General features: G+C 30.8%; 1 protein-coding gene across 4 annotated transcripts in view; it reads left to right on the forward strand.

Annotated features, from left to right (window-relative positions):
* Window positions 1–23,138, forward strand: part of LOC123262848 (disintegrin and metalloproteinase domain-containing protein 10-like) — a 110,398-nt gene that overhangs the window by 40,528 nt on the left and 46,732 nt on the right. For all 4 annotated transcript variants that reach the window (XM_044725322.1, XM_044725320.1, XM_044725321.1 and 1 more), the window contains 3 exons: window positions 16,503–16,773; window positions 20,926–21,018; window positions 21,123–21,301. In XM_044725322.1, the coding sequence (XP_044581257.1) occupies window positions 16,503–16,773; window positions 20,926–21,018; window positions 21,123–21,301 (543 nt within the window). The remainder of the gene's footprint in view (window positions 1–16,502; window positions 16,774–20,925; window positions 21,019–21,122; window positions 21,302–23,138) is intronic.

Below are 23,138 nucleotides of genomic sequence, written 5' to 3' on the forward strand. Positions count from 1 at the left end.
TGTGCGTGCGTGCGTGCGTGTGTGTGTGCGTGCGTGTGTGCGTGTGTGTGTGTGTGCGTGTGTGTGCGTGCGTGTGTGTGGTGTGTGTGTGTGTGTGTGTGTGTGTGTGTGTGTGTGTGTGTGTGTGTGTGTGTGTAAGTATGTAAACCTCTTATAACTTTTGAACGGTTGAACCGATTTCATCGCGGTTGGTGCCATTCGAAAGGGCTTCGCCAAACTTAGATTTCCTGTTAATTTGAACCGATTCGGACTAACCGATCGATTCCAAAAACTAATCAGCTTTCAACCTTAAAAAACCACGTCGATCGCCGCTAATCCGGTCAAAATCGGTTGATTCGTTCGAGAGATATCGTGAACGAAAGAAAACCGAAAAAAGTGTTTTTTCAGAGTTACTCCGAAATTTCTAGTTTGACCAATTAAAACTTAAAAATTATTTATAAGGCTTAAGGTAGTACGGTTATGAAAGCAATATTTCAAGAAATCCTCGAAACTTTGAATATAAGTCATTAAATACATAATACATATGCTGTTAAAATTTGAAGACGATTTACCACACCAAGCTCGAGATAATTGCAATTGAAAATGACATTTTTGTACATGTAACATAGGAGAAGCGTGGGAAAATGACAGTATTTTTAATTTTTTCCATCGAAAGAATTTCAAGACTTTATCAAAAAACTAGTAGATTGAAGAATATGATATTTCGAACAATTAAAAAAAAAATGAAAATTTTTTACCATGTAGTTTTCAAGATTAATTAAAATCAATTTCACTTTTAGAGGATTATTTTTAGGAGAGGGGGTACAAAAAACAGCCGCTAGTCACTGAAACCGTAGTGTGTGTGTATATGTATAGAGAATATAGTAGTGACGAGTACAGTAACGTTAAAAAATCTTAACCTACAACCTTAGCTCTGTCGATACGTATAACATGGATAGCGAGTCAAAATTTTTGATCTGGATTGTCGCGGAGGTACTACCTTAAAAAACTACTGCCGCCAACCGCGTAAAAATCGGTTCATTCATTCAAAAGTTATTGCGGTATGAACATTCAAAAAATAGTGTTCTATGAAACTTCTATCAGACTTTTGAGCTCAAATAGCTCAAAAGCATAGAAAAGGTATCTTTTTGAGCTAGGAGAGCTTAAAACAACACACAGATTGTACTTTTGAGCTTGAAGAGCTCAAAAAAGCGGCCAGGTATTAACGGAATTAGCGGGAAGTTGCAGGGATGGCCTTTAGGGTCAACCGTTTTCCTAATTTTTTTCCGTGTATCAGTGTGTACTTATACCTTTCTAGGTGGATTTTTATATAGGAATTCATATGCTTACAGTTTTCTGGATTTTTATATAAATCCATACATTCCTACATTAAATTTTATGGATTCTTATATCACTCCGTACTTTCTCATGGAAATTTTCATGAAAATCTCCATGAATTTTTTTGAGAGGCTAAAGATTTATTCAATATAATTGAACACTTTAAAGGTTCAAAGTCCTTTGTTCGATATTTCAAGATGAAAGTAAAAAATTTTCCATATTGTCTGTATCATACGACCTGGTTGAAAAGTTTTTCAGGGAGATCAATCGCTTAATGATATCAGCGACTAAGAATGAATCGCATTGAAAGTTTATTCTCAAACCGCGAGCGCCATTTCTCAAAGATTCAATTCAAAAGTTTCGCCAATGAGGACCCGGAATAAAATCCTCGGGTAATAAAAAGCCATCCCAAGACAGAGAAGAAATAAAAACTAAAGAAAAAAAAGAGATATAGATCTATAAAATCATCTTGATTCTTCATCCGTACTCTCCTTTGCTCGTTTTAAAGTTCGTTCTTTAAACTTTTATTCTTCTATTTGTATTATTTTATTTCTGCTTCAACTTCTATTAAAGAGTACAGACAACACTTTTCACCAACTCAATTTAGCTTTTCTTTTTTTTTGTCCTTCCCTAAGCTGGTAAATAAAATTATTCCTTATTTTAAATACGCTTTGTTGAATACCCTTTTTTTTTTTTTTAGCCTAATCAATCAACTTCAGAATTTTTTTTTGTCTTCTACAAGATCTATTGCTTCTCAAAAAATAAAAAAAAAATAAAACATAAAATTAAATAGCTGATGTTTAAAATTAATCCAAACGCAATTAGTTATTATCTTTGAATTGTAATGAGTACACTGAGAAACAGTTTTATTAAATACTAATATAATAAACGCTTATTTGTATTTAGTAAAACACGTATTTGGCTCATGCGCAAATAAAAAATGTATTAAATACAAATAAAATTTTTATTTGGACCAGTTTTGAGATTTTATTAGTATTTAATACGTATTTATTAATATTTAATAAACGATTATTAGTATTTAATACGCATTCATTAGTGTGTAATACGTTTTTATTTATACATAAACAAATTTTATAAAAAATTTATAAAAAATCTATCTATTATCATCAAATAATATCAAACTATTGACAATTATCCATAGATCCTAATTAAAAAATGTAAATCAGGAAATGGAATTTTATAATGAAAATACATAGAAATTTTTTTGTTAATTTTTAAAGGTGAATATTTATGACACTGAAGTTGACAGATATTAAAAATTTTTTTTTAATTTTATAGCAATTAAATTATTATAAAAAAAAATATGACCAAAAAGTTCTACATGTGAAAATTAATAAAAATTACAAGTGAAAATTTTTAGAAACATTTTTTTATTGTGATTGATTTGTTAAAAAAATTTTTTGAATTGACAGCTGACGGCTAACTTTAGTGTTATGAATATTTATAAAACAATAATTAGAATTTATTATGTTTAATTAACTTTTCTTTTTTTGAAAATCTCTACATGAAATAACAGTGGTACCACTCGCACTTGTGATGATATTAAAGTTAAAAATCAAATAAGGCTAACCACAGGCAGGTTATAAATATACACATATATACATTGAATTACTTAAACAAATTTTAATTTTTATTTGCGTTTAAAAATTGGCCACAATGCATCTAAATCCCTTTATTTTAATAGGACATCCATTGTTTAATAGACACTCTTCACTGTTTAATAATTATTTTAATTTTTATCCACTATTAATAAACAATAACTCCGAATTTTACGCCTTGACTTTAGTATTAAAGATGGCTGCCGTTAAAGCGAGACTGGCGGTGGTTTTAATAAACACATATTGGTACCGAATAAAATTTTATTAAATACTAATAAAATATAATAATAAAATAAAAATATAATAAAATATAATAAAATTTTATTCACTGCAAAACAAATGATATTTATATGTAATTAATTTTTATTGACAAGTAGTACTAAAATTAAAAATCCAAATACGCGTTTTTATTCACTGTGAATAAAATTGTCTCTCAGTGTAGTAACAAACTTTAATCTAATTATCAACAGTATCCCCGAAATTAAATCATTCCACTGTTCTGTCTGTCTTTAGTGGGTCTGAGTGCTAAATATCTCACTGCGCAATGTTTGAGCTCTATTTTCACTTCCACCATGTCAATGAAACATGAGTCGTTCAAAAGCTCGATAGCTGAGTAACAAGCAATTAAACTGTCAATAGGATATTCCTGTCTGCTGTATATCCTTGAGAAGTTATTGATGCTAAATAGCAAATAACTCTCAAGATCAAAGGAGTTGTGTAATTTTCAAGCTGTGTCTTAATTAGCTAGCAATTTCATCGTCACTCTATTAAAATTCGAGGATAAACACTTTCTTGAGTTTATTGAAGGGAATTTTAAAAGCAGATGATCTGCAGGCCATATCTGGAATTTTTTGTTTTTTCGAGCTTGAAACGCTAGGAAACTTTCCAAATTGTTGATTTTTGAGCGATTCGAAATTAAAAATTCAAAAGTTATTCAAAAATACACTACCGACAGAAAGTTTTCGGACAAGATGAAAATTTATTAAAACGATTATTAAAAGTAAAATAAATCAAGAAGAAAGTCAATGACACGATCGTACACACTTTGTAAAATAAAATAGCATTTTCTTTATAGATCAAGTTAATTTGTTTATGTATCATATTTAAATTAAAAATTAAACAAGAAGGTTGTCCGGAAATTTTCCGTCGGTAATGTATATCTCAGGATATATTCAAGTGGGTAGATTTATATATGTATAACTCTGAAACTGTAAGACAAATCAAGTATTTCTTAATTGGAACCTATAACGCCTGAGGCAACTCTGTGGTAGCGAGAAATTTTTCTAAGCCTGCGCCACCTATCGAAATCTATCGATACTAAGACGTATGTGAAGTGTGTGTATATATGTATATATATAGTTTTTCCCACTTTGATATACTCTGAGGTATATCCGGATTATATATGTTTCATATATTTTTAACTTCCCGCTAAGAAAATCAAAGATTTTCAAAAATCAGGAAGTTATTGTTTTCACCCCGTTTTGCGAAAATCGAGTTTTCATCAGATCTCGACGTTTTCAGGTCATAGGAAGCTTCCCTGACTACCCCTGCGATGTTGTCACTATGCCTGTATGTATGTATGTGTGTGTGTGTGAACCTACTAAACGGCGTTCTAAAGAGTTCCCTCAAACTTAAATTTCCTGTGAATTTGAACCGATTCGGACCAATAGATTTTGAGAAATTTTGAGAAATCTCAAAAAAATAAGAAAAAAAATTTTTTCAAAAGTGGTTTTTTTGGAATAACTTTTAAACGGCTCAACCGATCAATTCCAAAAACTAATCTGCCCGTAACCTTGAAAAACCACGTCGATCGTCGCTAATCCGGTCAAAATCGGTTGATTCGTTCGAGAGATAGCGTGAACGAAAGAAAACCGAAAAAAAAGTGTTTTTTTTTTTACATAACTTCGACATTTCTTTTCGGATCGTTTTTGAAGAAATAGAATAATTTTTAGAGCTCAAAAAACCGCGTCGATCGCCGCCAAGAACGTAAAAATCAGTTGATTGGTTCGAGATATATCCTCGACGAAATATTTGGAAACAAATGTTTTTTTAACATAACTTCGACATTTTTTGGAATAAGTTTTAAACTACTTTACCGATTAATTTCAAAAACTCATCAGCTTTAGACATCAAAAAACCACGACGATTGCCCCCAAGTTGGTCAAAATCAGTTGATTCGTTCGAGAGATATCGTGAACGAAAGAAAACCGAAAAAAGTGTTTATTCGGAATTACTCCAAAATTCCTAGTTCGATCAATTCAAACTTAAAAATTCCTAATGAGGCTGAAAAAACTGCGTCGAATGCCGCCAACCGCGTGAAAATCGGTTGATTCAATCAAAAGTTATTACGGTTTGAAAATTTAAAAAATATTGTTCTATGAAACTTCTATTAGATTTTTGAGCTCGAAGAGCTCAAAAGCATAGAAAAGCTATCTCTTTAAGCTCGAAGAGCTCAAAATGACACATAAAATGTATTTTTGAGCTTGGAGAGCTCAAAAACATCATTAGTGCAATTTTAAGCAACTAGGTATAGAATTAGCGGGAAGTTGCGGGGATGGCCTTCAGGGTCTGCTGTTTTTCTAATTTTTTTTTTTGGTTGGAGAAAAATTCATTTTGTCAAAAAATAAGTCATTATTTATAAAAAAAAACTTATTGAATAAAAATAATACAGATATTGCATGCTTAAGCGCGATCGCGAGAAGGCATAGCTCTACTGGGGCCTAAAAATCAAGCTTTCTTTCTCGTCAAAAATTGTATTTTTAATCCATAATTTTCGTACAATTGTTTAAAAAAAATACACTGGTGGCAAGAAGGATAATTACTAAACTAAATAAAAACACTGCTTAGTATATTAATTATCAATTTTAGTGAGAAAAACCCGTTTTTTAAAACTTATACTGAAAATATCTATCAAAATATGGTGGTGTCAAGATAACTAAAAATATATACAATTTTAGGACTCAATTTTTTTTTCAGCCCTGTCATTAAACTTTAATGAAGAACCCTATTCAATATCAAAGCTTGATATTACTTCGTTTAGTTGTTATTAGAACATTTTGATTGGCACTCACACCGAATTTTCCCATTTTGGTCGGCTGTATGTTTATTTTTTTAGTAAACAGAGTTCTCACCGTACCTCTGTGACCGAGATAACGTATATATGCGTTTCGACTTCTAAATAGTTGATATAACGGAACACGCGAGGGCATTTCATTTGCATCATCAATAATTACTGTATGCGGAAAATTAATAATAAATAAACAAATATTTAATTTTATGTAAAATATGAGCGCTTAAGGCATGCATATTTGGATTTTCCAAACTTTATCTATATGTATATTTTGTTTTTTCGAACTTGAAACACTAGAAAACTGACTAATTGGTTAATTTTTGAGCTCTTCAAACTAAAAAATTCAAAAGTTATCCAAAAATATTTCATTATTATTATTATAAAAATTTCATTATCATTTCAAAATTAACTGAACATTAAAAGTCGTGCACTTATGGATTTTTTAAACTTTTTATTAGCGATCATTTACGATTACTAAAAAATAAAGCAGTGCATTTTTTCATTAAAGCTTGAAGAAAAAACAGTTTAATTTAACAAAAACTATTAATCTTTAGCCATTTAATTCCCAATCTATTATTCGAACCCGAAAAAATAATCCGAAAAAATAAATAGGGGTAAAATTGAGCAATTACAGGCCGTAATTGTAAAAAATTAAGACTGCCAAGAATAAAAAAAAAATTAGAACGGATATCCGAGAGAAAAAACATGTTATTTCCGTGTATTCACGTCACATGCACTCTCGAGAGATTTCCAGCAAGACTGGATTTAATGTTTCTTGTATGCTTATCTTTATTTCCTTGGGATTATTCAGGAAAAAAAATAAAATCTCGAGGAATAAGAGGCTTTAGATTGTATTCATTTTTATTTTATTTCCTTTTTCCTTTCTCCAGTTCTCCATTTTTATGTCCAGCCCTATCCCTTTGTCGTTTAATCTACAATTATTTAGATAAAAATTTTTCAATTTACTCCGTATCTAAAAACAAGATAAATATTCCATTTAAATGATAAGAGAATTGCATTAATTTTTTTAATTAATTCACCAGCTAGCGATGAACATAATTTTTAGAGTAATGCTTTTTCTGTTAATTATATTGTTAATTATCTCATGCATGATAAACTTGCCGATATATTGAAAATAAATTTCCGGTGTATTAAATTTAACTGACATATTTACACAGCGTTTGCCGATCCTATTGTCTTCGTCGCTACTGTTGTTGTTTTAATCGATATTCTGTGTATTAATGAGAGTAAATCCGCATAAATAATGCTGTATATATAATAAAAGACAATAAATAAATTTGATTCGATAATTATGTTCAGTTTATTTCTGTTTGATCATAAAATAAATAATAATTTATGTTGAAAACGATTGTATTATTTAAAATAAATTTTTAAAAATAGAAAATCATACGTACATTGCAAAAGTACGGAGTTTGGATAAATATTGAAGAATTAAAATTTATTAGAGATTTTAATTAAATTTATGAACGTAATAGAAATTTTGTGTCCAAGTTTACAATAAATAAGATGACACTGTGAGAGTGATCATGAATATTTGAAGTTTTTATCGTGTTTCATATCAATATTGTCACCTTTTTTTTATAGGACACCTTAATCATTGTTTTGACTTATATAATTTAATTAATTAACTTTAATAGCAATAAATTTAATAATTATTACATCAACTTGAAACCAACAGGTCGAATGTATGTATTATTGACAGCGCAAAAATTCAAAGAGTCGATTATTGACATACCATTGACCCTGTTATTGACAGGTATTTTATTACAGTTAAATTTATATTAACAAAAATCATTTTTATGAACTAATGCAAAACTATCAATAATTTTTATTATTTTAAAATTTGTTCAAGACCTAGCTTTTCTATATTTTTTACCAGGTTTTTTTAGCAATTTTTTCTAGTCTCAAATACTTTGATTCTTATAAAATCACATGACAGTATGCAAACATTAATACGTTCATATGTATGTTGAGGGGGTTAAGTTATCTTACATTATGGCCCATGCCGTTAGTTGACACAATTTAATTTTTGTGTCCCCATCATTGATATCCACTATTTTAAAATTAATTTTAGTATGTTGAGGGGGTTAGGTTACCTTACATGATGGCCTATGACATGTATATCATTAGTTGACGCAAGTTAATTTTTGTGTTCTCATCATTGACATCCGCTATTTTAAAATTAATTTTAACTAGCTAAAGTATGAATAAATGATTATATGGTTATTTAGACTATAAATAATCTAAAATAATTTTAAACAATGCAATTACATGAAAAAAATATTGAAAAATCTTGATTTGAAAATAAGGTCTTTCTTAACAATGTTGTTAAGAAATTCCAAACTTATAAGCAGTTTTATCTTACCTGAAAAAATGAAATTTTTTTGCGGTAAATAGTTTATACCTTGAAATTAAATTTTACTATTTTTAACTTCCCGCTAAGAAAATTAAAAATTTTCAAAAATCGGGAAGTTATTGGTTTTACCCCGTTTTTCGAAAATCGAGTTCTCAGTAGATCTTGAAGTTTTGAGGTCCTAGGAAGCTTCCCTGAATATTTTCGCGATGATGTCCGTATGTCTGTGTGTGTGTGTGTGTGTGTGTGTGTGTGTGTGTGTGTGTGTGTGTGTGTGTGTGTGTGTGTGTGTGGCCGTATGTATTTTAAGAAATCTAAAAAAAACTACAAAAAAAAATTAGGAAAACGGTTGACCTTGAAGGCCATCCCTGCAACTTCCCGCTAATTCCATACCTGGATGCTTAAAATTGCACTTATGCCGTTTTTGAGCGCTCTCCGAGCTCAAAAATACAGCTTATGTCTTGTTTGGAGCTCTCCGAGCTCAAACAGATAACATTTCTATGCTTTTGAGCTCTTCGAGCTCAGAAGTCTAATAAAAGTTTGATAAAACACTATTTTTTGAGTTTTCAAACCGTAATAACTTTTGAATGAATGAACCGATTTTTATGCGGTTGGCGGCATTCGACGCAGTTATTTAAACCTTTTAAAAAATCTTTAAGTTTAAATTGATCAAACTAGAAATTTTGGAGTAATTCCGAAAAAACACTTTTTTGGATTTTCTTTCCTGCACGATGTCTCTCGAATGAATTAACCGATTTTGACGGGATTAGCGGCGATCGACATGGTTTTTCAAGGTTAAGAGCTGATTAGTTTTTGGAGTTGATCGATAAAGCCGTTCGAAAGTTCCCTAGTAGAAATAATCGAGTTTTCACTGGATATAAACCAGTAACTGGCCAGTGATATCGAGTAAAAACTTGAAATCGCGCCACCTACAACTAAGTCATAAACATTAGTTACACCGACAGTGTATCTTTACTAGTGTGTGTATGTTTGTTTATTTTTTTTGTTAACCTGTACGCATCATTATTGTAATTATTATTATTAAAAAACAGTATAAATCAATCAAAATTAGTGTTTATTAACATGTAAATAATTTCCAGTATATATTTCAAAATGGATACAGTGAAAAAAAATGACACAATATATAAATTGCGACTGTGGGCATTAAAAACAAATCTCCAATTCAAAATAATTATTTTCTTATTCTATTGTTAGATTTATTATTAGTCTATCAGACTAATGATGTTATCTATTTTATAATGTACACATAAATGAAACTTTTTTATATTATATCGTTTATTAAACATTATTTTGAATTTATTTGACAATTTTAATAACGCCTAATAACCTCAGAATTCGAAACTGACAGTTTCACTAAAGCCGCCATAATGTTTTGTTAGATCTCTAGTAAAACTGGCCAGTTACTAGACAGAAACTGGATATTACACTGGCCAGTTACTGGTTTAAGTCTAGTAAAACTGGCCAGTTACTGGCTAAAAACTTGATTTCATTTCTACTAGGGTTATTCCAAAAAAACCATTTTTGAAAAAATTTTTTTTTACAGTTTTTTTTAGATTTCTCGAAATCTATTGGTCTGAATCGGTCCAAATTATATACAGGATGTCCCAAATTCACGGACGCCATTGTAGCATTTGATGAAAAAAATAATTCTGAGACGAAAAGTCCTTAGCCATTTTTCAATTAACCACATAGATAATTAATTATTAATTGAAAATAACGTCTCTTTATTTGTTAGAGAGAGAGTGCCAGTGTCCAGTAAAGTATGTGCCAAACAAAGACACAACTAACTGTATGACTAACTAGTTTCTATAGCTAACGTAGTCACACATATTTACTTACACATTCACATGTACAAGCGTCTTCGTTGGAACGCACTTGACTTGACACTAGCGCTCTCTCTCTAACGCATAAAAGGACGTTATTTTAATTAATAATTAATTATCTATGCGTCTGATTAAAAAATGGCTAAGGACTTTTCGTCTCAGAATTATTTTATTTATCAGATGCTACAGGGCGTCCGTTACTTCTGGGACACTCTGTATAAAATCTAAGTTTAGACAAGCCCTTTCGAATGGCGCCAACCACGATCGAATCGGTCAAGCCATTCAAAAGTTATGAGAGGTTTACATACTTACACACACACACACACACACACACACACACACACACACACACACACACACACACACACACACACACACACACACACACACACACACACACACACACACACACACACACACACACACACACATACACACACACACACACACACACACACACACGGGCTCTAGAAGAAAAAAACATACCAGGATACCTTCGCAGAATAGTAGCGAGCTACTTCACGAACAGGCTCCTGAAATATGACACGACGAATGGTACGGAAGTATACGAAATCTCCGGAGGAGTGCTACAGGGATCAGTCTTAGATCCTCTGCTATGGAACATCATGTATGATGGCCTCCTGAGAATAGCATTGCCTACGGGAGTCAAACTTATAGCATATGCGGATGACGTAGCTGTCGTGATTGTCGCAAAGCACCTCGAAGAGATAGAAATGGCACTTGATATTACATTCAGACGAGTCAATTTGTGGATGGACATGATGAACTTGCAACTAGCCAAGCATAAAACCGAGGCAGTGCTCATCACCAGCAGAAAAACGGTAGAAACCATCAAGTTGAGAGTCGGAGAACAAGAAATCACATCACAACCATTTATCCGTTATCTGGGAGTGATGCTGGATGCACGACTCAACTTCAAGCAGCAGGTGGAACATGTCAGTGCCAAAGCGTCACTAGTGAGGGCTAGTCTCGCACGGCTAATGCCTAACATCGGAGGCCCAATACAGAGCAGGAGGCTACTATTGTCATCAGTAGTCACATCAGTGCTCACTTACGGAATATCCATTTGGGCTGATGCACTGGAAACCCAAGAATCATGGAGAAAAGCTGGACCAATATACCGACTGAGTGCCCTACGAGTAGCTAGTGCCTTCCGCACTATATCAGAAGAAGCAGTGTGCGTCATTGCTGGAACCCTACCTCTTAGAGTTCTAGCAGAGGAAAGACGGGCCCTTTACCAACGAAAAAGGTCAACTGCACTGAGCCCTGAAGAACTTAGAATTGAAGAACGGCAGAAGAGCATAGGCCGATGGCAACTACAATGGGATGCTGCAGAGAAGGGTAGGTGGACGCACCGTCTCATACCTCGGATCGACATTTGGCTTAACCGAAATCACGGTGAGGTCAATTACTATCTTACGCAGATGTTGTCGGGACATGGGTGTTTTCGAGAGTATCTACACCGCTTTAAGCACGATGACTCTTCGGAGTGCCCGTCCTGCCCAGGAGCTGCTGAAGACGCGGAGCACGTTTTCTTTGAGTGTCCACGATTTTACCCACAGCGAGATGAGCTGGAGATGATCCTAAAGAAGAAAATCCAACCAGAGACAATAGTAGAAGCAATGTTGTCATCAAGAGCCTCCTGGAACGCCATCAGCACATTTGCAACAGAAGTCCTTATAGACTTGCGTTCCATCGAAAGAAGAAGAGCAAATGACAACAACTAGAAGAAAGGTAAAATAACACCTTAGCCACCAGAAGGAAGAGCAGTAGCTAGATCCTCCCTTCACGAAGTATACCTGACGGCGGTTTCCATGAGGGATTAGAGGAAAGAAGGAAAAGGGGTTTAGGGTTTAGTGGGTAGGGGCGTTAGTGTCGAGTTTTAGTATGACGCTGCGTCGAGTCGCCACATATTCAGGCCAAACAACTATGCCTAGAATCCGTAAAAAGGATTCCCCCCCCCTAAGGGGAAAAACACACACACACACACACACACACACACACACACACACACACACACACACACACATACATACATACATACATACAGACAGACATAGTGACACCCTCGCGGGGATAGTCAGGGAAGCTTCCTGTGACATTCAAACGTCGAGATCTGATGAAAAGTCGATTTTTGTAAAACGGGGTAAAACCAATAACTTCCCGATTTTTGAAAATCTGAGATTTTCTTAGCGGGAAGTTAAGAATTTTTTGAAATGTGGTTTTTTTGGAATTACTTTTAAATGACTTTACCGATCAATTCCCAAATCTATTCAGCTCTTGAGATCAAAAAACCATGTCGATCACCGCAAGCCCGGTCAAAATCGGTTGATTCGTTCGTAAGTTATCGTTGTCGAAAAAAAACCGAAAAAAGTGTTTTTTCGGAATTACTTCGGAGTTCCTGGCTCGATCGATTTAAACTTGAAAATTCTTCATGAGGCTTCAAAAATTGCATCGAATGCCGCCAACCACGTGAAAATCGGTTCATTCATTCAAAAGTTATTGCCGTTTGAAAATTCAAAAAATTGTGTTTTATTAAACTGCTATTAGAGTTTTGAGCTCAAAGAGCTCAAAATGACACAAAAATCATATTAAGAAAACGTACTGTGTAACTTTGAGCGCTTAAGTACAAAATGAGCGGGAAGTTGCAGGGATGGCCTTTAGAGTCAACCGTCATCCTAATTTTTTAATTTCAAAAATATGTAAGATTGCCATGTAATATTAACAATTGTGATTATTAACAGATTTTAACAATAAAATAATTAAATTAAATCGGATGTCAATAGTGGGAGCTTTTACCTTATTTTATGTAAAAAATTAATTTTATTTATTGATGACAATTATTAAAATCTTTTAAAAGTGGAAAAACAAAGCGGTTTCTTTTTCATGGCTGGAAAATTTAAGTAAAATAAGACGTGCAATATATTAAGATTATGTTTCATATATACCATCTATGTATATGATATGACATGAAAGCAAGGACAGATATGAAATGTAATAAAAAAGGAAAACAAGGTATAGTACGGAGTTAAAAGAAAATGTGAATGTTATGCTAAATTTCTCTGGAGAGAAATAAATGTTAAAATAAATAATGGATATGTTTGATATTTGATATCTATATAAGTATGGTCTGGAAAATGAGCAACAATGATAATAACCGTTAAATATGTAAAAGTGTAGCGAACTAAAGTGGTCAAAGTTGAAGTCGAAGTTAACGTTTAAGTTTAAGTTTTCGTAAGGCAATAGCAGTTGCAGTTGAAATTTTATGCGCTTCTTTTTATTATTTTTTGTTCATCGCTAATGTGAGATGACGGGAAAAGATAAAACCGAGCATTACTTCCTGGCAATTAAAAACTTTTCCTGGAGCTAAGATAAAGCAGTTGGAAGTAAGGAGTAAGGCTGCTCGAGTAAAACGCTTGAATGTACAATTAAAATTTATTGCTTATAAAGTTTATTAAATTCATCATTTCAGTTTTCAGAAATTTAAGTTGTAATTTGTTTAGAGTTTTATTACTTGACTTGAGAAGTATCAAATTTCAAAAATTTTTTTTGTGCACTGAAAAAAAATATCTTGAAAAATATCACACTTCTTCTGAGATATATGTTTGAATTAATTAAAGAAATTCATGAACAGCATTGAGAAAATATAATTAGAGACAAATTTTATACATTTTTTAATTTAAAGAATTCAGTGAATAACTTTAAGATTATTAAATAATTTTTCATATTATTTTTATGACAATAAATAAAATTTACTAAAAAAAATTATGCCTGGCTCGACATTAAAGACAAAAGAAGCGAGGCATCAATTATTTTATAAAATGAGGAAATATAGCAATCGTTTTTAAAATACAATTAATTTCCTTTTTTTATAAATAAATATTTATTTGCGATATTATTTAATATTTATTTACGATATTTTTATAGCATAAATGAAAATAAATAATCGAAATTGTTTTTAAATAAATAATAACTCATCAGTCATCAAATTATATTGATGAATTATTATGAGTATAAATATAACAAACGTGAAAAAATTTTTTTATTGAAATAAAAAAAATAATTTTATTAAAAAAATTCAATTCAACAAAATATTTTTTCTGTATAATTTTTTTTTATAAACAATACTTTTTTATTCATCCAAAAATTATCAAGTAATTTGTCTGCAATTTAGCGCTGATTAATAATAAAGCTTATTGTATATTTTTCTATTTTTAATAGATAATATAAATTTTTCACTGATATCACTTCGATTCAATTGAAATAGTATAACATAAATAATTTTACTTTATTCAATTGTTAAAACATTTAAATCAAAATGTTCAAAATTAAGATCAAAATATTCAATCAAAATTTCGGTCGTCTTTATCGAGAAAAAAATATTTTTCCTGTCAGTACATATGGTATTATTGAGGGAGTTTTCTTAAGGCCAAAAGTTTTTTAATTATCAAAATACCAGCATAGTTATTAGAAGAAAACCTAGTTCGGTTCAGATCTATACTCTAAGCAGTAATACTATAGTAAATTCCAAGTTTTCCCGCGTATAATGTGTCGTTTATATTGATGTCCAGTGTATTTATAATATAAGATCGAAAAATAAATTTAAACAATTATTACAAGTAATTATAATTCTTGGTACAACTTTAAATTTGATATTTATTATCACAAAAATTAGGAGAACGGTTGACCCTGAAGGCCATCCCTGCAACTTCCCGCTAATTCCATACTTAGGCGCTTGAAATTGCACTGATGACGTTTTTGAGCTCGAAGATTATTTGAGCTTATAAAACAATTTATGAGTTATTTTAAGCTCTCCGAGCTCAAAGAGATAGCTTTCCTATGCTTTTGAGCTCGAAGAGCTCAAAAGTCTTATCAAAGTTCGATGAAACACGATTTTTTAAATTTTCAAACTGCTATAATTTTTGAATGAATCAACAGATTTTCACGCAGTTGACAGCGATCGATGTAGTTTTTTGATCTCTATAAAAAATTCAGAACAAAAAAATTGATCTGATGAAACATTTCAGAGTTATTACAAAAAAACACTTTTTTGATTTTTGTTGAAAACGATACCTCACGAACACATCAACCGTTTCTGACGCACTTAGTGACGATCGATGCGGGTTTTAAAGGTTAAGAGCTGATTAGTTTTTGAGGTCAATCGGTTCAGCTAATTCGGAAATATTTTGAAAAAATGAAAAAAAAAAACCAATTTTTTTTTTCACTTTTTTTGCAATTTCTCGAAATCTACCGGTCCGAATTGGTTCTAACTTACAGGAAATCTAAGTTTGGCGAAGCTCTTTCGAATGACACCAACTGCGATCAAATCGGTCAAGCCGTTCAGAGGTTATAGGAGGTTTACACACACACACACACACACACACACACACACACACACACACACACACACACACACAGATGTACGGACATCATCGTAAAAATAGTCAGGAAAGCTTTTTAGGGCTTCAAAACGTCGAAATCTGTTAAAACCTCGATTTTTGCAAAACGGCGTAAAACCAATAACTTCCCGATTTTCCGAAAATCATTAATTTTCTTAGCGGGAAGTTAAAAAGGATATGATCAGTTAAGTTTTTTGGCATTTATCGTGACCACGCCAGTTTCCATACATACATCAGACACACGAACGTCCACGGAATAATTAAAAAAAAAATTTTTTTTATTTATTTAAAAAGCAGAATGTCTTTTAAAAATGTCACAAGTGTTGAAACATGTATTTTTCCATGACATTTATGTGTAAATATTATTCTTCAAGTGCGACAAAAAATAAATAGAGACAATTTTAGTTCAAAAAATCACTTGATTTTGGTAAGGCGAGAGTAGAGCACTACCTCATCCGCTTCGCTTATGAGGCGTGCAAAATTTAATAATGTCAGTAAAGTGAAGTTATAATCATTTAATTTTGCATTCGGTACTTTGACTATTGTAAATTGAAGTATTGTGATAATCAGTATACGTATATTTCTGAGCAGTATACAAATATTGCTGAGCAAAATACACTACGCATTGTTAGTAGAGTAATACTAAATTTTTTTTCTCAGCATAAGAAATATTGGGGGTGGAAAAATACTTCATTTCCGATATTCCCATACATTCCTTTAAGTTAAGAATATTTTTCTTGAATCAGGTAGATTTTATTCATAGATTGGTACTTCAGATAAGTTTTATAAAATTGAGAAATTTTAAAGGTCCGCTTTGTATCGAAAGCAGAAAATAAATGAGATAAAATCCTGTTTCAGATGACGAAAAAGCTACAGTACACGGAATAATAACAACAGAGGGTCTTTTCGACGGAACCGTAATAACAGGAACGGACGAAATTTACATAGAGCCGTTTGCAAGATACTCTCATCTTGTGCGACGTGATATAAATGAATTAAATCCTGCCGATAACCATCATCACAGCATCGCATATCGTTCCAGTGATGTTTCTACACCGTTGGATATTTTAAACCGTCCTATTAACAGTGAACGCATCAGCGAAAACGATCTTTTCAACTTCACCCATGCGTAAGGTTTATTCATTCTATTTTTGTTTATTTTGACGAAAAAATTGTTCTGCACTCTCTTTAATTTTCCGAAGAGCTTTCGCTGCTTTCAATAGACTTTCGACAACACTTTTGATCACGAAATTTAATTAATTTTGTTAAAATGTTCGCTTGATCAGTTCATTGATGCGAAAATTTAATAAGAAAGTAGTACAAGCTCAAAGTCTATACCTCTGTTTGAATTTAAAGAATTATAAATTTTCTCAAAAATGATTTCTTATACTTTTTTTTTCCATTTTCATCAACAGACTCGATAGAGTCTGGCGCCAAGTTCCGTTCTCAAGCCAGACTACCGAGTGTGTATATACCGTAAGCAGAACAGTTTTTTAAGGTTAAAAATTTTTTTTCAAATTTATTTTGATTTTTTTTTTTATATGATATTTTATAATAGTAGTTCATGCTTTTTATTACGCGTATTACTTGATTATTATCAATTATCTCTATAATTTCTATTTAAAATTACTAAAAATAATCAACACAAACTATAGCGACCCAGATTTTTAGATTTTAACTTTTTTCTTATGTAAAAAGCGGACGGCCAGAGACTAAATAATATAAGAATGCATGCTAATCTTATAATAGATGGGAAACTACAGTGAAAAAAAGATATTTGACAGCTTGCAATTACACACGCCAGGCGGCGCAAGAATAACTTTTACATGAACTATAGCTTAAAGGGGATAGTTTGCCACCGGAAATGTATTAAATTAAAATTGTCAATTTTTATTATAATTACAAAAAAAACTGAAATCCGAGCAAAAAACAGTTTCACTGTAAAAAAATCGCGCCAAATCCACGTTCATAAGACTATTAAGAAAAAAAAATTTTATTTCTTTACAAAAAGATATAAAATAAAAAATTTAAAAATCCAAGATACCGATATGGTTGTATATGATTTTCGGAAATTAAAAAAAATTTTTTTGTAAATTTAAAAATTAAAAGAAACCAATTTTGGAACGTACTTGGTGTGCATGATTGTGTACTTTAATTTTTTTTAAAAGTCCTAGTAGATAGATTTTAGGAATTTCATAAAAAGTGAAATATTTTGTAACCACGCACACTAAATACGTTCCAAAATTGTTTCTTTTAATTTTTAAATTTACAAAAATTTTTTTAATTTCCGAAAATCATATACAACCATATCGGTATCTTGGATTTTTTAATTTTTTATTTTATATCTTTTTGTAAAGAAATAAAATTTTTTTTTCTTAATAGTCTTATGAACGTGGACTTGGCGCGATTTTTTTACAGTGAAACTGTTTTTTGCTCGGATGTATTGTACACAAATAACTTCAAAAACGGATGACGAAATTTTATAAAATGTATCTTAAATTTTATCCCATTTAAACTTTAATTTACTCAAGTTTTATTAAAAATATATATTTTAACTAGGTACCCGTGTTTTATCTATATCGCAAAATTTACTCAATCAATTCTATAAAAATTGAAATTCATTAAATTATGCTCTAATCACTTTGACAAAATTTTGTAAAATGTATCTTAAAGTTTATCAAAGCTTTCATTTATATTGTAGCTCAATTATCTGATCATTTTTAAAATTATTCTACAGCATTTTAGAATTTTCAAAAATATTTCGATTAGTTACTTTTCCGAGATTATCTTGAAATAACTTCCGGATAACACATGGTATCTCAATTCCATAAAATGGATGTCACAGCTCGGAAAATAAGCAAAAATTTACACTGGTAGATGTTTAATTTAAATTGAGTCCATTATTTTGTTCCAGCACTTGAAAAGTAGCTCAAAAAATAAAATGAGGTGACATTGATGGTCATACCGTGATTTATTTCCATCGATTGTCTTAACGTAAAACTTTATTCAATCAAACAATTCAGTGGCAGATAAAACTTATTAAACAGTAATTATTGGTGAATAAACTTATTTAACGTTTATTATGTATTCTTTTAACTTTATCCTCACTCTGGCGCTTAAAAGTTTTTGGTTTCAATCAGTCGTACAGAAGTTCAGTTTGTTAAATTAAAATAAAATAATTGACAAAATAATCCAATCTTCTATTTGTGAAAATAAAATTTCAACAAAACGTCTACGTTCGGAGTGAATATAGAAAATTTTTATCCAAAATATGTATAATTATACTAGATCTGCTTGTTATAAATTTAAAACAGGATCCACTTTTTCTTGATGTACAATCTCGGGTCAAAAAATTTAGTCTGTTTTATGATTAATAAAAATTTTTAATATTTTTCATTCAATTTAATTTTATTATGTGCTTCTATTTTATATAAGAATTTAATCTGTTTTTGCCCATACTATTCCCAATTCAGACCAATTTTAGATCATTTTTAATATTATAATAAAATTGTTTTCTATTATTTCAAGACCAAAATCAGACTTTTTTGTCACAATCATTTAACTGGTTTTGATCGCATCAAGGTCAAAAACAGACCAAATCGTTGCATAATTTTTAGTCGGTATAATAATAATAATAATAATAATAATAATAATAATAATAATATATTTATTTATTTATTATTATTTTATTAATGTCCTCGAAGATCCTCTACAGGGCACAGCTTTTCATTCTCTGAAATTGAAATAGTGACTATTCACTATTTCGTAGTGCAATGTATACCAAGCGGTATTCTTCGCACTACTAAATAGTGAATGTCACTCATTAAATAATGCGTGAAAGTATAAAATTTAACATTAATCTTGTCATCTTGTCAACATTTTAATCTTGTCGATGTATTCACATTGTGTTTAATAACGATAATCAGAAAACTCTAGATTTAGATCCATAATCAAACGATGAGAACTATTTTATACACGTACGTTAATACAAATTTATTAGTTATCTCTGCAACTAATATTCGCAGTTACAAAACTTTTATAATCTATGAAATGTTAAGCTATGAAAAATAAATATGACAGATGTAAGGTTATAATCGACGTTCAGTTCATAAAACAAGATAGCGCATGAATATATTATAAATTAGTTTATTTTTTCAAATAAATGCGACTTATAATTTTTAATGAGATACTTGTGAGTCCAAAAAATTATAAGTCACTATCTTAGTCGACTTTTGGCCTTCGAACATTTAGAGTGAAAATTGTAGATCAAAAACAGTATAAGATTTCATATTGAATTTGAAAACAATACATAAAGTCCATCTACAAATTAACTAAACTAAAAACCGATCAAACTTTTAAAACTTTTTGGTCTCATTAGATTAGAAACAGCATAAAATGTTCATAGCTGCTAAATTATTTTACTAAAAAATTATTTAGACTTAAAACAGATCAAAAATAATTTGAATAGTAGATCAAATATAGATGAAAATGTTTTTAAAAGTTCAAATACAGATCAATAAGTTCAAATGCAGATCATTTAGCTTAAAATCAGTTTAAATTTTTCGACCCGGGATACGACGTTGTTCGTTTTTATATTAACATTTTCAACGCAGCATTGTACTTTCTATAAAATATTTCAAAATAGTATTCAAAAATGTTTGTCTACTTTTTCATTTCCGCTGATAACGATCAGTGTAAAAAACCCTCTAACCCCAAAAAAAAAATTTCATATTTTCCAAATGATTTACCTCGAAAAACTGCCAGCCAGTAAAAATAAATTACCATAAACATTTGCTAATAAAATTTCCCGTCACATTCGCGGCATCAATTTGTAGCCTCCCCTCACGCGAGTGATAGTGAGCAAATACGGGAGCTCAAACAATATACATAATATTAATATCTAACACATGTACGTGTTTGTACTCATACATAAACAGTAACTGGTCCAATAACACACTGCAAATTCGCAAGGACAACATTTGCATAACGCGTACACGTTAAACCAACGACACACAACACACAAGAGAACTTTCTACCTAATTAATTACAGAACCTGTAGTTGTACTAATTAAAAGGGGTTTTACAATCGATTGTTGCCATACAGGCATATGCTTTTACATTCCTCCCCACCTTCCGCATCCCCTACTGTCCTCTCTCTGTTGCTCTTGTTACATACATTGTATTGTGTTACTTTGTGCAATGCACAATCCTAATTAATTATTACGTTGCTGATAATTAAAGCTCTTGAGCTGACTTGATCTCCAGTTTGGTTTTTTTCCAGACTTAACGATCCAATCCTATTCGACGCGGATGAATTTTTAAATACGGACTACAGCAAAAACGCGGATAATGAAGAAAGCTTCGACGTGTACAGGTAAAGAGAAGCTTTTTTAAAATTAAAATTCATCATAAGTTAAATATTTACCTTGGAAATAGCTGGTGATATTTTTTTGTTTGTGTTTGTGCTTCTGCTCGAAGAGACGACAGGGAAAAATATTTGCGGAGCCGTAAGCGGACGGTTGATCCGAAAAAAACTACTTGCATGCTGTACTTGCAAGCGGATCATACCTTCGTCGAGCACTACAAATCCGAGGAAGCTTGCATCGAGGTCATGACGCGACATGTGCAGAGAGTTAATGCTATTTACCGATACACTGGTAAGAAATAGTATTTTATTTACTAACTTTCAATTCAACGGTGCAAATTCTTGAACTTTGGTGATACAGAAGATTTATTTGATGATTTAGTACTTGGTCTCGTGTATCTGTTTGTAAATTACTGGAGTGGATTTTAAACTTTAAAATGTCCCACACTGAAAAAAAAAAATTTTTCCACCTACACGGAGAGAAATTTATGGGAACCTTTCCAAAAATTATGGGAATGGTTCCTATAATAAAATAATCATTATATGTATCAATCCTATGCTCATTATAGGAACCATACCCATAGTTTATTGGAAACGTTCCTATACAATAATGGAATAGCTTCAATATATTATGGGAATGGTTCCTATAATATTATAGGAATGGTCCCTATATTATTAAAGGAATGGTTCCTATGATATTATAGGAATGGTTCCTATACGATCAAAGGAATGGTTCTTATAATATTATGGGAATGACGCTCATAATAATATAACAATGTTTATGTTCATATCAATGAAGCAATCACTTCAAAAATATAAAGTAATTATTATATATTTTTTTGCTAATAAATTTGTTTTTGTAAATAAAAATTGATCTTTCACTAGAGTGAAAAAATTTCTTTTTCATAATTTTTATTCACGTGTGTACTTAATCTTAAATTGTTTATTCCAACTCAGTTATTATTATGTTAGATAATATTGAAAAATATTGTAGCAATTCTAAAGATTCTCTAATAAAAGGGATATTTTTTCACTATACAATTAAAGGAGCAAAATAGATATGGAAATTCATTGTTTATTTTTACAATTTCGTTTTAATTTAAAAACAAATTATTTATTTACAATACATAGGTTGAATATTTATCAAATTCATCTTTTGGGAATGTAACTTTTATTGTTTATATGAACAATATTACTTATTTTTCATATTTCAAATGATATTATTGGGAAGCAAGTAAAATTATCGAAATTACTAATAATTTCAAATGCTTCGAAATGGTCATCGAACTCACAAATAACTTGAGTTGTAATGATAAATATTTCAATATTATTAGGCATCATCACTATAATATTATGGGAATGGTTCCAATAATATTATAGGAATGGTTTCTTTAATATTATGGAAATGGTTCCTATAATATTATAGAAACTATTCCCATATATTATGGGAACCATTCCTATATATTATGGGAATCATGCAAATATTATAGTTATAATTATAGATATCGTTCCTATAATTATAGGAACCATTCCCATAATTATATAGTAACATTTTTCAAAAATTATGGGTACAATTCCCATAATTTAAGTAATCGCTCCTAAAATGGTATAGGAAAACATTTTATTAAAATTATAGGAATGATTTCCACATTTTTCTCTCCGAGTAGAATACTAAATTTTTTACTCGAGTTTTCTTGATTTAAAAAAACTGGTTTTCTTAACCTTAAAATACCACGTTTTATTGTAAGGCTAGTTTTTTGACAGTCAGAAAACTTTATTCTTATAGTTAAAAAACTTTCGTATTCTAATTATAAGAATACCAATTTTTTATCCATAAGGAAAAATTTTCTAGGAAGAAAAAAGCTTTTTTTTCAGTGCATAGAAAACGCATACGCTTCAGCCGCTTAGCGCGCCCGCTTTTTGTTTCGTGCAATTCGAGCGTTCTTAGTGAGCGCATAACTTTGGTGTCACTTAAAATTTTTAAATCAAAATTTAATAAACAATTGTCGTTAATTAATTTTATTGAGACTCTGAAGATAATTCCGGTTAGTGAGAATAGTCTTTAAAAAGTCCCAACAATCTAATAAATATTCCGTCTTTATAAACTTTTATTGTAATTTATAATCCTC

The sequence above is a fragment of the Cotesia glomerata genome, linkage group LG4 (genome assembly GCF_020080835.1).
Source record: "Cotesia glomerata isolate CgM1 linkage group LG4, MPM_Cglom_v2.3, whole genome shotgun sequence".
Taxonomy (NCBI): Eukaryota; Metazoa; Arthropoda; class Insecta; order Hymenoptera; family Braconidae; genus Cotesia; species Cotesia glomerata.